Below are 15,302 nucleotides of genomic sequence, written 5' to 3'. Positions count from 1 at the left end.
GCTCCGGTTTCCTCCCACAATCCAAATGTGTGTAGGTTAGGTGAATTGATCATGCTAAATTGCCCACAGTGTTCAAGGATGTATAGGTTTGGCCCATTAGTAAGGGGTAAATGTTGAGTAATAGGTTCAGGGAACGGGTCTGGTTGGGTTATTCTTTGGAGGGTCAGTGTGGACTTGTTGGACCGATGGGCCTGTTTCCACACTGCATGGATTCTAATTCTAAGTATGGATTCTAATCTATTTCTGTGCCAATTCTATGACTCTACTGCTCTATGTCCTTCTGGCTGAACAAACATGATGCATACAGAATTAACATTTTGAGTCCAGTACGACTTCTTCAAGTATGCAGACTTGAAGAAGTCGTACCGGACTCAAAATGTTAATTCCATTTCTTTCTCTACAGATTTTCCAAGACCTGCTGAGGTTCTCCAGCATTTTGTGTGTTTGTATGCGTCATGTTTGCTCAGAGTATGGAGGAAGCTGACTTTATAAAATCACGGAAGCTTACCTGCATTGTCAAGTATAGATGTACAACAACATTCTGCCAACCCCAAACTAGGATTGGACTGGCTTTCAGCAGAGACAGAATTGTGGGGAGTGATAGATGAACAGATACTGAGACAAAGAGAGTTCATTGCAGAGAAATGGATGAAAACACACAGATAGATACACAGCATTTGCCAGCTATACCGCAAATGTGCCTGTAACACAACATCGCACTAATATCAGAATATGTATGCACAGGACGCTTAAATCCTTGAGAAACTTCAAATTTTAATAATTTTAGATGTGTACATGATAGAACCAAACAACTTTGCATAAGAAAGGGTAATTCAATATGTTTTAACAGAATATAGGTAAAATTTCTCTGCTTTAATTGAACATTTGTGATGCATCATTCACTCCAATTTTACAAATCATTGAAAGCATTCTTCAGTTGCTGCCGAGTAATTTCATGAACATCAATGCAGCATTAACATTAAAATAACTATGAAACATGCTGTCCAAAACTTGCTTTCATCCCACATACATTTTACAGCACAGCTCTCCGTTCAACACGCGCAGATAGGCACACCAGCAAAACATACTAACAAAATAATGCAACTCTTGCTTATCTTTTTCTTGTAAGTGTCAGACTGTCCTCATCAAATCACTTCATATCACCAAACCTTTCAATCTCTCACTCTTTAAGTGATGCACTGTATCTGACCTGAGGTTCAACAATAAATCTATTTTCCGCCAAATCACACAGAGATTCATCGGAGGCCCATGCTGGTTATGACTGGATATGTTAGCAGCTTGATGATCCCCCACTATCATGCCGCAGGCACAGTTGAGGCAGCAGGGATTTTTTTTAAAAACCTATTTCAGTAACTCTGCTGGAGCTGGGCCGGAGGGACCCAGAATGAATGCAAATATGCAAATCTGGCCATTGCACACAATCAATAAGCTCATCCAAACTTACCTCCCACTTTCCTGTCAGTGTCTGTCTCTTCAGCTTTATGCTCCAGTGCTCCGAACATACCATTGCGCAGTGAGGGACAGTCAGAGCAATGGGGCTGGACAAGGACAGACCTGGTGGCCCGCAGGTGACCTCGGGACTCAAGATTACCTCAGCTCCTTCTGGCTGCAGGCTGGAAAGAGAAAAGAGACAAAGCGAACAGCAATCAAAACATGGAGTTACCAAAGCCTGGCCCAGGGTTAACCGGACCACGGGAGAGCAGCAGTAGAATCATACAATAAGAACAGGTCTGTGAAAACAGTGTGACAATTATATGTCCCTGCTTTATGTAAGTTAGTTTGATTTCAGAATAGGATAAAGGGTTGGTACAACATCAAGGGCCGAAGGGTCTGGACTGCTCTTCACTGTTTCATGTTCAACATTAGCGCACACACTCACTGATTTGTTCCACTAAGGTAGTGCCTTGATAATATCATGGATAAAAGGAAATTGGTGAATGTTTTAAGTATGTGGACTGAAAGGTTTCTGCAACCAGTCAATGACATGAAGGTTACTGTGTGCAAGTAGCAAACAGGTCACTGAGTAAAACCCTCCAGTTGTTATTTATCTGGTAACAACAGTGCTCCTTGAAGGAGTATGAAAAGTTCATTTCATGACTGAATTTGAAGACGTTTCAAAAGAAGAGCTGTGACTTATGAATTAAGCATTGCTCTCTCTCGGAGCTTGACTGAACTCTCTGCAGAGCTGCTGGTGTCATATCATTGGTGTATGTGAGAAACCTGAACTCTGGATCTCCTCTGTAAGTAAAACATTAAACCCAATGAAAAACAGTGATCTGAATGTTGTCAACCATGACTTTCACCGTTGCTCACGGCAAGCTAGCCTCTGCCGCCAAATATTCTGGTGCACGGGCCTCAGGCTAAATGATGCTCCCAATGTTTGTCCAACGCTCCTCCAATCAGAGACTGTGTTGTGAACACGGGAGAGAAACAGCCTCTGATGTGAAAAGCATATCCTTGCAGAATCTCAGACTTTTAATTCCTGTATTTGGAAGACCATCCATAGGCCAGTTAGGAATCTTTGTAGGACATCTGTTGAACAAGCCTGATTGAGGTTGAGTGGAGTAAGCATGGAGTTTGAACCAACTATGTTCTGACTCAGGAATGAAGAAAACTATGAACTGAACAAAGTTTGCACACTAAACCATGAGTCGAGAGTGTGGTGCTGGAAAAGCACAGCAGGACAGGCAGCATCCGAGGAGCAGAAGAATCCTGATAAAGGGCTTATGCCCGAAAAGTCGATTCTCCCGCTCTTCGGATGCTGCCTGACCTACTGTGCTTTTCCAGCACCACACTCTTGACTCTGATGGCCAGCCATCTGCAGTCCGCATTTTCTCCCACTAAACCATGAGGCTCAGATGATGACTCATAGACTTTTAAGTGTTTGTGAGCCCTGTCAACACAATTCGCCCTGAATCACTTGCTTGTCCAATTTAAATTTTGTGAGTCTGGGTCGATTTGAACTGTTGTCGTCACTGTTACTACACATGTTGATAAATACCTAATTCTCAACAGTCAGAGTCATTTCATATGAGCACATGGATTTTAACTTCATACATAAACAGGCTTGAGTTAAGAATACGAAAACAAAAATTGCCGGAAAACTTTAGCAGGTCTGGCAGCATATCTCGAGAGATATCAGAGTTAACATTTCGGGTCCAGTGATCATTTTTTAGTTCTGTAATTCAGTTCAGTAATTTCTGTTACTGTTTCTGATTTCCAGCATCCACTGTTCTTTCGTTCTTTTTTTAAATTAAGAGTAATCTTAAACAAAGGTCAGTACCAAACATCGCACCGTAGTTCTCACATTCCCCTCCCTTCAACGACATTGGGAAGTGCAATGAGGGAACTATTGCCGATTTTGGTTGAACGATAGAAAATGCATTGATCAAATTCTCTCATGGCATACAATGAAGAGCTTATTTCTGATAATGTCTCAAATCTAAGGATACGGCCTGGAGCAGGACCATCTGTACAAAGCTGAACACATCACACTGTGGTCAAAACCCAGGAGAGGTTATTATTTATAACAAGACAGGGAGCTGTTCTTGCCATGCAAAGTGCATGAGATTTCTCTCTGCTCAGGAAGGGAAAAAATAGCAAACATGTACCCCTGTGGCCGTCTGACTAACTTCTCATGAATCGGAATATAAATGAGCACAGCCAGAAGAACCATCTATCTTTAGACACCGGAGTTGACTTGGGATGCAGAAACATTTGATGGTACTGTAATGCTGCCATCAAGCCCGGAGGCTCTCAAGCCCAGTTCTGAACCTTCATTTTCCACTTTGTGTTTAATGTTCCAAACAATTGTTTTGCAAATAGACTGAGACCAATCTGATTGAAAGGCGCTTCTAGTTTCTCCAAGAGCAAACAATGGAAGTCTAAGAGACAAAGAAGGCATTGCGTACACCTTTTGCCCAGTCCCGATTAGATAGTCAGTCAGTCTGTGGAAGAACATGGCATCATGCCCAAGAGGAGCCCCTTTATTTAAATGTTGTGTTTACAGATATATTTGATGCTTTTATTTAAAAGAGAATGACCACTACTTCCCACAGGTTTAAGGCATCAAGGCATATTGAGGGCAATGCAGCTTAGAAATCAAAAATCAATACAAATTTACAGCATGGAAGGGGCCAATTGGCCCATCGTGGTTTGTGCTGGCAAATGAATAGCCACCCCATTGAATCCCACTCTCTCACTCTTGTTTTGCAGCCTCATAGATGATGCCACTTTACCAAATATCTTTTGCCATTAGAATTCTTGTGTCTATTATGCTATTAAGCAGCAAGAACCTCCTTCTATGAAAATAATCTTCCCTTAAATTCCCTCTAAACCTCATAGCATAAGCCTATTCCCCCAGCTGCAGAACCCTCAATGGTCCTTTCTGTGCCACCAATCCACATTCCTCAGCATTTCAGTAACCTTCAAAATGTGACCTCAGTGAGCAGTAGGATAAATAGCGCAATTTAAAGATTGAGAAACAAACAGGAAATGTTTCAGCTGAAGTTGAAACAGAGTTGGGAAATGAAATGTCAGGTCTGGTGGAAAAAGTGACCTTAAGAGAGAGGAGAAAGTTTAGACTTCAAAAAAAAGACCAAGAAAAATAAATATGTAAACAAAAAGTTAAAATTAGATCATTTTAAAATCAACTCAATGAATTTGCAAGGTAAAGGCATAAAATGCCATACATCTTTACTTTCTGAGCAGCAGACACTGACTATGTTAAGTGTCATGTTGGTAAAAACATACAAATAACGGATAATTGCTAAACTTACCTTCCGTTGGTGAGTTCAATGGCAAGTTAATGTGAAACTTACTCAACTTCATGAAAATAAACAAAGAATTCCAGAGTCCAAAGATATGCAGGTTAGGTGGACTAGCCATGTTAAATTGCCTATAGTGTCCAGGGGTGTGTGCCGGCTTGATCGATTACACAGAGGAAATGCAGGGATAGGGTAGGGGCGTGGGTCTAGGTAGGATAATCTTTGGACAGGGGGTGTGGGCTCCATGAACCGAATTGCCTGCTTCCAAACTGTTGGGATTTTATGATTTGATGAACTGCGGATGCTGGAAGTCTGAAACGAAAACAGAAATTCCTGCAGAGGCTCACATCTGGTAGCAACTGTGGAGAGAGAAAAAGAGTTAACGTTTCAAGTCTGAAATGTTTCAAAGAAGGGTTGCTAGAACTCGAAACATTAACTCTGTTTTGTCTCCACTGCCAGACCTGCCGAGCTTCTCCAGCAATTTCTGTTTCAACTTCATGAAATTCTTGGGCAAGTCATGTACGATGCTGAATTTGTGAAAGTAATGAAGGAGTGATTGAAATTAACCAGTGAAGTAGTGACAATTCATAATTCACTGGCTACTGGAGTCCAAAAAATGTGAGGTGATCTTCTTGAAACTGTGATCATGCTGTCACTTTCACAAGGTTAGTTTATCCTTGGGCTTTTTTTAAAAGAGAGGTTGTAAAGGCAGAGGTGCCAAAATGTTTCGTAAAGAGCCTAGTTTAAAAATTGCAGGGGTGGCCACTTATCCCAGTTCAGGAATTTTCTAGTTTGGTTTAGTTGTAGCAGAGAAGCTGCTGGTAGTAGGCAGTCAGAAACTGCAGTAGTGCAAAAAGGTTCCATGCATCAGCAGATGATCTATGACTGATTTTTCTCTCTGAAATCTCTCTTGCCTGTCAGAACTTGTGCTTGAATTTCCCTTTTGTCAAGGGGTGTGTTTATGGGATGTTGTGAGAATTGGAACAGCTCCTTAGTTAAGTTGTGGTATCGAGTTGGCTGAGTTTTCAAAAGGTTCAGATATTCTAAATGCTGTTTTGTTCATGTTTCAACTGTTGCGTTTAAATAAATTCTGTTTTGCTTAAAGCCATGTATTTTGACCAGCTGCATCACACCCTAATATTCACTTCACATCTGCCTTTAAAATAAGAAAGCATTAGGGTCGAGGCTACCTTCTCAAAATATTTTGAGAGATCTGGCCGGGTCCATAACAAAACATTGAGATTCTGAAGGTGCTCGACAGGACAGATGCTGTTGGCGAAGATAAGCCTCTGAAGAGGTTAACGTTTAAGTTAACCCATTCCACTGGTGTCACACACAATCTGTTGGTTAAGTCAAGAAATTCCACTCCAGCTTCCAGTTGGAGCAAATGTACCTGTATCAACTCATGGGGTCATAGAGTCATAAAGATGTACAGCACGGAAACAGACCCTTCGTCCATGCTAACCAGATATCCTAAACTAATACAGTCCCCATTTGCCAACATTTGGCCCATATCCCACTAAACCCTTACAATGCAAATACCCATCCAGATGCCTTATAAATGTTGTAACTGTACCAGCCTCCACTGCTTCGTCTGGCAGCTCCTTCCATACACGCAACCACCTGTTTGAAAAAGTTGCCCCTCAGATCCTTTTTAAATTTTTACCCTCTCACCTAAAGTTTATGCCCTCTAGTTCTGGATTCCTCCACCCCAGGGAAAAGACCTTGTCTATTTACCCTATCCACGCCCCTCATGATTTTATAAACTTCCATAAGGTCACCCCGCAGCCTCCGACGCATCAGGGAAAACAGGCACAGCCAGTTCAGCCTGTCCCGATAGGTAAAATTCTTCAACCCTAGCAACATCCTTGTCAATCGTTTCTGAACCCTTTCAAGTTTAACAACATCCTTCTGATAGGAGAGAGTCCAGAACTGCACAAAAGTGGTCAAACTAATGTCCTGTATCCGCAACATGACCTCCCAACTCCTGTACTCAATGCTCTGAACAATATAGGAAAAATGCCAAATGCCTTCTTCACTATCCTATCTACCTGTGACTCCACTTTCAAGGAACTATGAACCTGCACTCCAAGGTCTCATTTTTAGCAACACTCCCGAGGACCTTAGCATTAAGTATATAAGTCCTGCCCTGATTTGCCTTTCCAAAATGCAGCACCTCACATTTATCTAAATTAAACTCTATCAGTCACTCCTCAGCCCATTGGCCCAGCTGATCAGGATCCCATTGTACTCTGAAGTAAACTTCCTCACTGTCCACTACACCTCCAGTTTTGGTGTCATCTGCAAACGTACTAACTTTACCTGCTATGTTCACATCCAAATCATTTGTATAAATGATAAAAAACAGTGGTCCCAGCACCGATCCTTGTGGCATACCAATGGTCACAGGTCTCCAGTCTGAAAAACAAACCTCCACCACCACCCACTGTCTTCCATCTTCAAGCCAGTTTTGTCTCCAAATGGCTAGTTCTCCCTCTATTCCATGAGATCTTACATTGCTAACCAGTCTACCACGAGGAACCTTGTCAAACACCTTATTGAAGTCCATACAGATCACGTCCACTGCTGTGCCCTCATCAATCCTCTTTGTTACTTCTTCAAAAAACTCAATCAAATTCATGAGACATGATTTCCCACGCACAAAGCCATGTTGACTATTCCTAATCAGTCCCTGCCTTTCCACATGCATGTAAATCCTGTCCCTCAGGATTCCCTCCAACAACCTGCTTACCACCGATGTCAAGCTATAGTTTCTATAGTTTCCTGGCTTTTCCTGACCACCTTTCTTAAATAGTGGCACCACATTTGCCAACCCCCAGTCTTCCAGCACCTCACCTGTGACTATCGATGATACAAATATCTCAGCAAGAGGTCCAGCAATCACTTCTCTAGCTTCCCACAGAGTTCTCGGGTACACCTGATCAGGTCCTGGGGATTTATCCACCTTTATGCATTTTAAGACATCCAGCACCTCCTGGCTGAATGTTGTTGAACTTCCTGCTGCCATGCAATAAATCTTATTACTATCTAAGAACAGTGCCTCTTCTGCACAGATGCTATGGTGGTGTGTCCTTTTCCATTAATCAGGAGATAGGCCCAAGACAAAGGAAAAGTTGGTTCTAGTCAACAACCTCAAACAAGCCTTACTCAGGTTTCTACATATTGGGAGAGGATGCAAGTTGCAAAATGTACCAGTAATGGTCATCTGGAATAATACCAAAGCATCACAGAATCACAGAGATGTACAGCACAAAAACAGACCCTTCGGTTCAACTCGTCCATGCTGACCAGATATTCCAACCTAATCTGGTCCCAGTTGCCAGCACTTGGCCCATATCACTCTCAACCCTTCCTATTCATATACCCATGCAGATGCCTTTTAAATGTTGCCATTGTACCAGCCTCCACCACTTCCTCTGGCAGCTCATTCCATACACATACCACCCTTTGTGTGCAAAAGTTGCCCCTTAAGTTTTTTTTATATCTTTCCCCTCTCACCCTAAACCTATGCCCTCTAGTTCTGGACTCCCCACCCCAGGGAAAATACCTTATTTATTTACCCTAACCATGCCCCTCATGGTTTTATAAACCTCTATAAGGTCACCCCTCAGCCTCCGGCGCTCCAGGGAAAACAGTCCCAACCTATTCAGCCGCTCCCTATAGCACAAATCCTCCAACCCTGGCAACATCCTTGTAAATCTTTTCTTAACCCTTTCATGTTTCACAACATCCTTCCTATAGGAAGGAGAATAGGAAGGAGACCAGGATTGCATGCAATATTCCAAAGGTTTCCTAACCAACATCCTGTACAGCCGCAACATGACTTCCCAACTCTGATACTCAATTCTCTGACCAACAAAGGAAAGCATACCAAATGCCTTAGGATTTTCCTGAATCCTACCCGCTAAAGTTTTCTCATGCCTTCTTTTAGCTCTTGTAAGTCCATTCTTCAGTTCCTTCCTTGCCCAATAAAGGAAAGCATACCAAACGCCTTCTTCACTATCCTATTTACCTGCAACGAACTGAGGGGAACAAGAGGAATATCAGTGTATGGAATAGTGCACCAGATTTGAGGGGCCAAATGGCCTCCTCCTATTTCTTACAGTTCAACGATCTTACCTACAGCAGGTTATAGGAGCCCAATACCCAATAGCGTCCCTGCTTCTCCTCATAATTCTAATGTTCTCTTCCCAGCAATAGTTTCTGATTTGTACTTATCAAACATCAGATTAGATTTGATTCCCTACAATGTGGAAACAGGTTCTTTGGCCCAACCAGTCCACACTGACCCTCCAAAGTGTAACCCACCCAGACCCATTTCCCTCTGATTAATGCACCGAGCACTATGGGCAATTTAGCATGGCCAATTCACCTGACCTGCACATCCTTGAACTGTGGGAGGAAACCGGAACACCAAGAGGGAACCCACGCAGACACGGGGAGAAAATGTGCAAACTCCACACAGACAGTCGCCCAAGGCTGAAATCGAACCTGGGACCCTGGTGCTGTGAGGCAGCAGTGCTAACCACTGAGCCACATCTGCATGGTTTGGTTTTTCACAAAGTCACCAAAAAAGGTGCACAGCAGGTCAGTGCAGAATGGAGAACAGATGGTATGAAAAATCTGTAAATGCTCTGGAAATGCATCCAATTGAATGATCGTGACTGAACCTCAGGAAACACTACAAATGCTGGTTTATGCTATTCAATGCCTTTTACATACATAGAAGATGCTACAGAAATGCAAGTCATTATTCTTGCAATTTGCTAATTGCTAATTCCATACGATTGTGCTCAATACTTGGAGATGCATGTGTTGAACTTAGGAAATAGATTCAAAGAATTTGCAAAAAATTGGAGACAGTAAAAAGGAAAATATTTGGTTCTATCATATGTCTCAAAATGTTAACAGGGTATACAATAACACTGTGGTTATGTTTCTGGAATGGTAGAAAGCTGGAGGCTCTGAGTAAAGGTAGTGATGGTACAATGGCTGGGTCATGGTAAAAGTCATCAGATCCACTGATAATCTATCAATCAGGAAGGAAATTTGCTGTAATCACGCAGTCTAGCCTATATGTGATTCCAAACCTGCGGCAACGTGGTTGACTCTGAGAATATTGACTGTTGAGAAGGGTATTTCACTTAATAAGCAAAGGAATTACACTTGGTCATTCAACATCAAGGTGGTGACTGCTGGTTCTTTAAGAAACTGGCACAATTTAGTTTAACTTGGAATTTAAATTCATTCATTATGGACTGCAGTGGTTCAAGAAGGCAGCTCACCATCATCTTCTCAAGGACAGCTGGAGATAGTCAATAAATGTTGGCCAGTCTGCAATGCCCACATCTCATGAGTAAATACAACAAGATGTTCAGATTTGTAAAAGTACATCTCTGTGACGTACAGTGATGTCAACCATGAAAATACCATTGATCGGTGTGACATTCCATCTGGTTCACGAACATCTTTTAAGGACAGAAAAGTGTTGTCCTTACCTGATCTGCTCGACCTGTGAAGTCAGAACCACAGTAATGTGGTTGACTCTTTACTCTCTCAAGGGATAACAGGCTGGGCAACAAATGCTTGCCTTTCTAGTGATGCCCATATCCCATGAAAGAATAAAGAAAATAAATGCATTTATCTCACAATAAAGAACTGTTTGTCTTTTTTTCCCAGGAATACATCGAAACGGAATGGATAGATACTACAAAACAAAGTGTTTTGGGGGGGCCATTGCATGTGACACCGACCTCGGGAACCTGAGCCTGAACTGAAACTTAATGAGGCAGGATGAAGTGAACACTGAGATCATGTTGTGACTGAGATTACATGCTTGCATCAGGCTGGTTATGAACTATTTTACAACTCTGATATGTGTAGTAACTTGATTGCCTTCCTGTCTGTAATACAGACCTGAGATAACCAGCTCAAACCTGCATTTTGTGTAATAAATCATTGCTCCTTTTCTGCTGCCTGCATCTTGCATAAATTGTTTTTAGGTTCTGACTAAAGATTTTCTATTTACTATGAGTGTTAGAATGCACAAGCGCATCCCAACTCACGAGTTTATGGGCCAGTCTAGCTAGATTTTCTAAGATGTGTTCATTACAGTGTGTGAAATGGAGTCAAGTGGTCTTCAGCCAGTTGTCTGGGCAATAATGGGACTCCACAGCACAGAACTGGTTTGTTATGGCAACGTGATCTGCTCCCCAGAGCAATTCTTGTTTGATTTTTTTGAGGTCAGAAAATAAAGCCACCATATTATTTCAAGGAAAGATGCTAATCAGGGATCCAAGGGCAGTGGGCATCAAATGAGACATGCAGTCTGTCAAACTTCTGCATGGAACAACAGTAACTTGGTTCCTGACCATCTGAATTAATCCTCCTCAGGTAATGCAATGATAAAAAAAGAAGAGGAGCTGTGAGACACCAACCTTCAGCAAGGCAGGGGCATTCATTGTCAACCTTTCAAACCCAAGAATGGAGCAACGTGCTTGGTTTAATATGATAATTCCATATTTCTGGTGGTCCTCTTCAGAGTTGGATGAAGCACTCAGTTTGGGAGCATTCAACGGGCCCCCATTTTATTTCAGCCAGGCAGTGACAGAGAAACATTACCCAACTTCGATCAATGAAGCTCTTCGTTGACAAATGCTAATGAATTTCTTTCATCTTGTGAGATAACAACCTAGACAGTTCAGATTGCGGTCAAGAGGACTGAAGTGACAAGGTCTTTCTGCAGCATGGACCACTGGGCTCAGAATTTCCACTCTTCATCATCCATTATATTTTTATCTATCTCGCAGATTATTTCACTGACAAATCTGCAGGCTTTTAATTACTGTCATGCTGTGACTGTCACTGTAGCAGTGTCAGCCCAATTTGATGTTTTGTGAATTATAATTTGCCTATAAAATGACAGATCAACACATTGCTTTGAAAAATAATAATTCAGCGAAGACTTTGGTTCGTGGTTACTCACTTTCTGTTGGGTTTCACTTTGCTCTCATGGAAGGCCAGAAGAAGAGAGAAAAAGCTCTGTGAGAATCCATAACCTGTCAAGGCTTAACATTTCCTCGATGCACCACCACCTCGGCCTTACCCAACAGGTTCAAGTGTCTTGGTCCGTGAGTGGACAGGAATGGGGACTGCAGGCAGGATGAGCTAACTGCAGCACATTCAAGTGGGGGGAGTGAACGGAAATGTCATTGTCACTGGGAATAGTAGAGTTAGGGGCAGACACTGCTCTCTGTGATCAGGATCAAGAGCTTGCCTTGTGCTCGGGTTCAGGATATCTCACCTGGGCTGCAGAGGATCCTGGAGTGGGAGGGTAAAGATTCAGTGGTCATGGTCCACGTAGGTACCAACGATATACAAACAACTAGGGCAGAAGTTCTGTTAGGAGAGTATGAACAGCTAGGAGCTAAATTAAAAGGCAGACCAAAAAGGTAATAATCTCTGGATTACTACCTGAGCCATGAGTTAATTGGCACAGGGTCAATAAGATTAAGCAGGTAAATGTGTGGCTCAAAGATTGGTGTGGGAAAAATGGGTTTGAATTCATGGGACATTGGCACCAGCACTGGAGAAGGGACCTGTTGCGAGGGACAGTCTTCATCTAAATTGTGCTAGTACCAGAGGCCTAGCCAATCACATAACTCGGGCTAATGACAGGACTTCAATCTAAATAGAGAGGGAGAGGGTTCAGTATAGGGGAAATTAGAAAACCCAACTTAAAGGAGAAGGTAAAGGTGCAGGTTAGTGATGTGGTGGATGTTACCAGACAATAAAGGCAAGGGACAGAACAGATGAATATCTTTATGCACCAAGGAATTATAAAAAAGAGCGAAATTTAACAGTGGAATAAATTTAACGTATATAAATGCATGAAGCATTTGAAACAAAATTAGTGAGATAATAGCGCAAATAGAAACAAAGGGTACATTTAGTAGCGATTACTGAGGGATAGTTACAAGGAGACCAGGTGTAGGAATTGAATATCCTGGGGTACTCAGCATTTTGGAAAGATGGACGGAAAGGAAAAGGAGGTGGAGTGGTCTCACTGGTGAAGAAAGTGATCTATGCTGTAATCAGAAATGATTTAAGCACAGGAGATCAAGTTGTGGAATCAGTCTGAGTAGAAACAAGAAATAGCGAAGGGAAGAAGTACTTGGTCGGGGTAATCTATAGGTCTCCAAACAGTTGTTCTACAATGGGGCAGAGTAAAAACCAGGAAATATTAAAGGCTTGCAAGAAAGGTATGGCAATAATAATTGGATGATTTAACATGCACATAGATTGGAAGAATCGGATTGGCAAGGGTAGCCTGGAGGCAGAGTTCACTGAATGTATTAGAGATTGATTCTTGGAGCAGTATGTTGTGGAACCAATCAAGGAGCAGGCTACTCTGGATTTGGCAAAAGTGAGGACTGCAGATTCTGAAGATCAGAGTCAAGATTAGAGTGGTGCTGGAAAAGCACAGCAGGTCAGGCAGCATCCGAGGAGCAGGAAAATCGACGTTTTGGTCAAAAGTCCTCCATCAGGAATGATGAAGGGCTTTTGCGCGAAACGTCGATTTTCCTGCTCCTCAGATGTTTTTCTAGCACAACTTTACTCTGGATTTGGGTTTGTGTAATGAGGAAAGATTAATTGATGACATGATAGTTAAGGATCCTCTGGGGGCTAGTGACCATAGTATAACAGAATTCAAAATTCAGTTTGGTGGTGAGGAAGTGGAATCCCAAAGTAGTGTTCTGGAATTAAACAAAGGAAACTATGTAGGCATGAGGACAGATTTGGCCTGAGTAGATTGGGCAGGAAGGCTAAATGGTAAGACAGCGGATAATCAGCGGCAGACGTTTAAGGAACAATTCAGTTCCTAACAACTAAAATATATCCCAGTGAGGAAGAAACATGTTTAGGAAGGTAAAAAACATCCATGCTAAACAAGGAGGTCAAGAACAACATAAAGTCAAAAACTAAGATATACCATATTGCAAAGGCCAGTGGCAGGATGGAAGACTGGGAAACTTTCAAACATAAACAGAAGGATAATAAAAAATTAATAAGAAGAGCTAAGATTAATTACAAAAGAAAACCTGCACAAAATATTAAAAACGATAGCAAAAGCTTCTATAGGTATACAAAAGGGAGCAGAGTTGCTAATGTGAATGTTGGTCCCTTGGAAGATGAAAGTGCACAATTAATAGTGGGGAACACTGAGATGGCAGAGATGCTGAATCAATACTTTGCCTCAGTGGAGGACAACAGTACCATTCCTTTTGGAACAGGCAAGTCAGAGACGATAGATAAGGTCGAACGTAGAACAATCAACAAAGATAGAGAGAAGGTACTAAGCAAACTATTAGGATTGAGGATAGGCAGGTCCCCTAGGCCTGATGGCTTACATCCTAGGATATTAAACAAAGTTGCAATGGAGATCATAGATCCATTGTTTAAAATATTCCAAAATTCCCTGGACACGGGAAAGGTTCCAGTGGATTGGAAAACAGCTAATATAATGCCCTTATTCAAAAACGGAGGGAGGTAAAATGTGGGAAAATACAGACCAGTAAGTTTAACATCTGTTGTTGGAAAATATTTATCTGTTGGGAAATAATTATCAAATCGTTCCGTTATTAGGATTACTTATCACAGAAGCAATATCAGGACATTTGGAAAATCAAAACACAATCAGAGTCAGCATGGTTTTATCAAGGACAGATCATGCTTAACTAATTTGTGAGAGTTCTTCGAAGAAGTAACAAGCAAGGTGGATAATGGGGATGCTATAGACCTAATTTATCTGCACTTCCAGAAGGTGTTTGAGAAGGTGTAAAAGGTTAATTCACAAGGTTAGATCATATGGGATTAAGGGTAATTTATCAGCCTGGATAGATGACTGGCTGATGGTCAGAAGACAGAGAGTTGGGATAAATGGGTGTTTTTCTGGATGGCAAGATATAACTAGTGGGGTGCCACAGGGTTTGGTCCTTGGACCCCAGCAATTTACAATTGACATTAATGACTTGAATTCAGGAATACAAGACTCTATAGCCAAATTTGCAGATGTCACAAAATTAAGTGGGAAGGTAAATTGCAATGAGGAAATAAGAACCTTACAAATGGATATAGATAGGTTAGGAGAGTGGGCCAAAATGTGGGAGATGGAATTTAATGTGGATAAGTGTAAGGTCATGCATTTGGATCGAAAAAATGGGAAGGCAATTTATTATCTTAATGAGGAGAGACTTTGGGTGCTCTGGTGCAGAGGGATCTAAGTGTTTTGAAGGGATCAAGATTATTCATGAGTCACAGAAAACTCGCATGCAGGTACAGCAGGTAATAAAGTGAATGGAATGTTGGATTTTATTGCTAAGAGAATAGAATATAAAGGTGAGGAAGTATTGTTGCAACTACACATGGTATTGGTGAGACCACACCTGGAGTATTGTGCACAGTTTACATCTCCTTATTTAGATGCAGTAGTTC

General features: G+C 41.8%; 1 protein-coding gene across 2 annotated transcripts in view; it reads right to left on the bottom strand.

Annotated features, from left to right (window-relative positions):
- LOC122543063 (netrin receptor UNC5D-like) overlaps nt 1-15,302 on the bottom strand; it is a 455,690-nt gene that overhangs the window by 42,064 nt on the left and 398,324 nt on the right. For both annotated transcript variants that reach the window (XM_043681271.2, XM_043681272.2), the window contains exon 12: nt 1,466-1,634. In XM_043681271.2, coding sequence (XP_043537206.1) covers nt 1,466-1,634 — 169 coding nt within the window. The remainder of the gene's footprint in view (nt 1-1,465; nt 1,635-15,302) is intronic.

Source organism: Chiloscyllium plagiosum, unplaced genomic scaffold (genome assembly GCF_037043375.1).
Source record: "Chiloscyllium plagiosum isolate Xiang-an unplaced genomic scaffold, Cpla_swu_hap1 HiC_scaffold_48, whole genome shotgun sequence".
NCBI classification, from domain to species: Eukaryota; Metazoa; Chordata; class Chondrichthyes; order Orectolobiformes; family Hemiscylliidae; genus Chiloscyllium; species Chiloscyllium plagiosum.
Note: the sequence above shows the minus strand (reverse complement) of the source record. Positions and strands in the feature narration are given on the sequence as shown.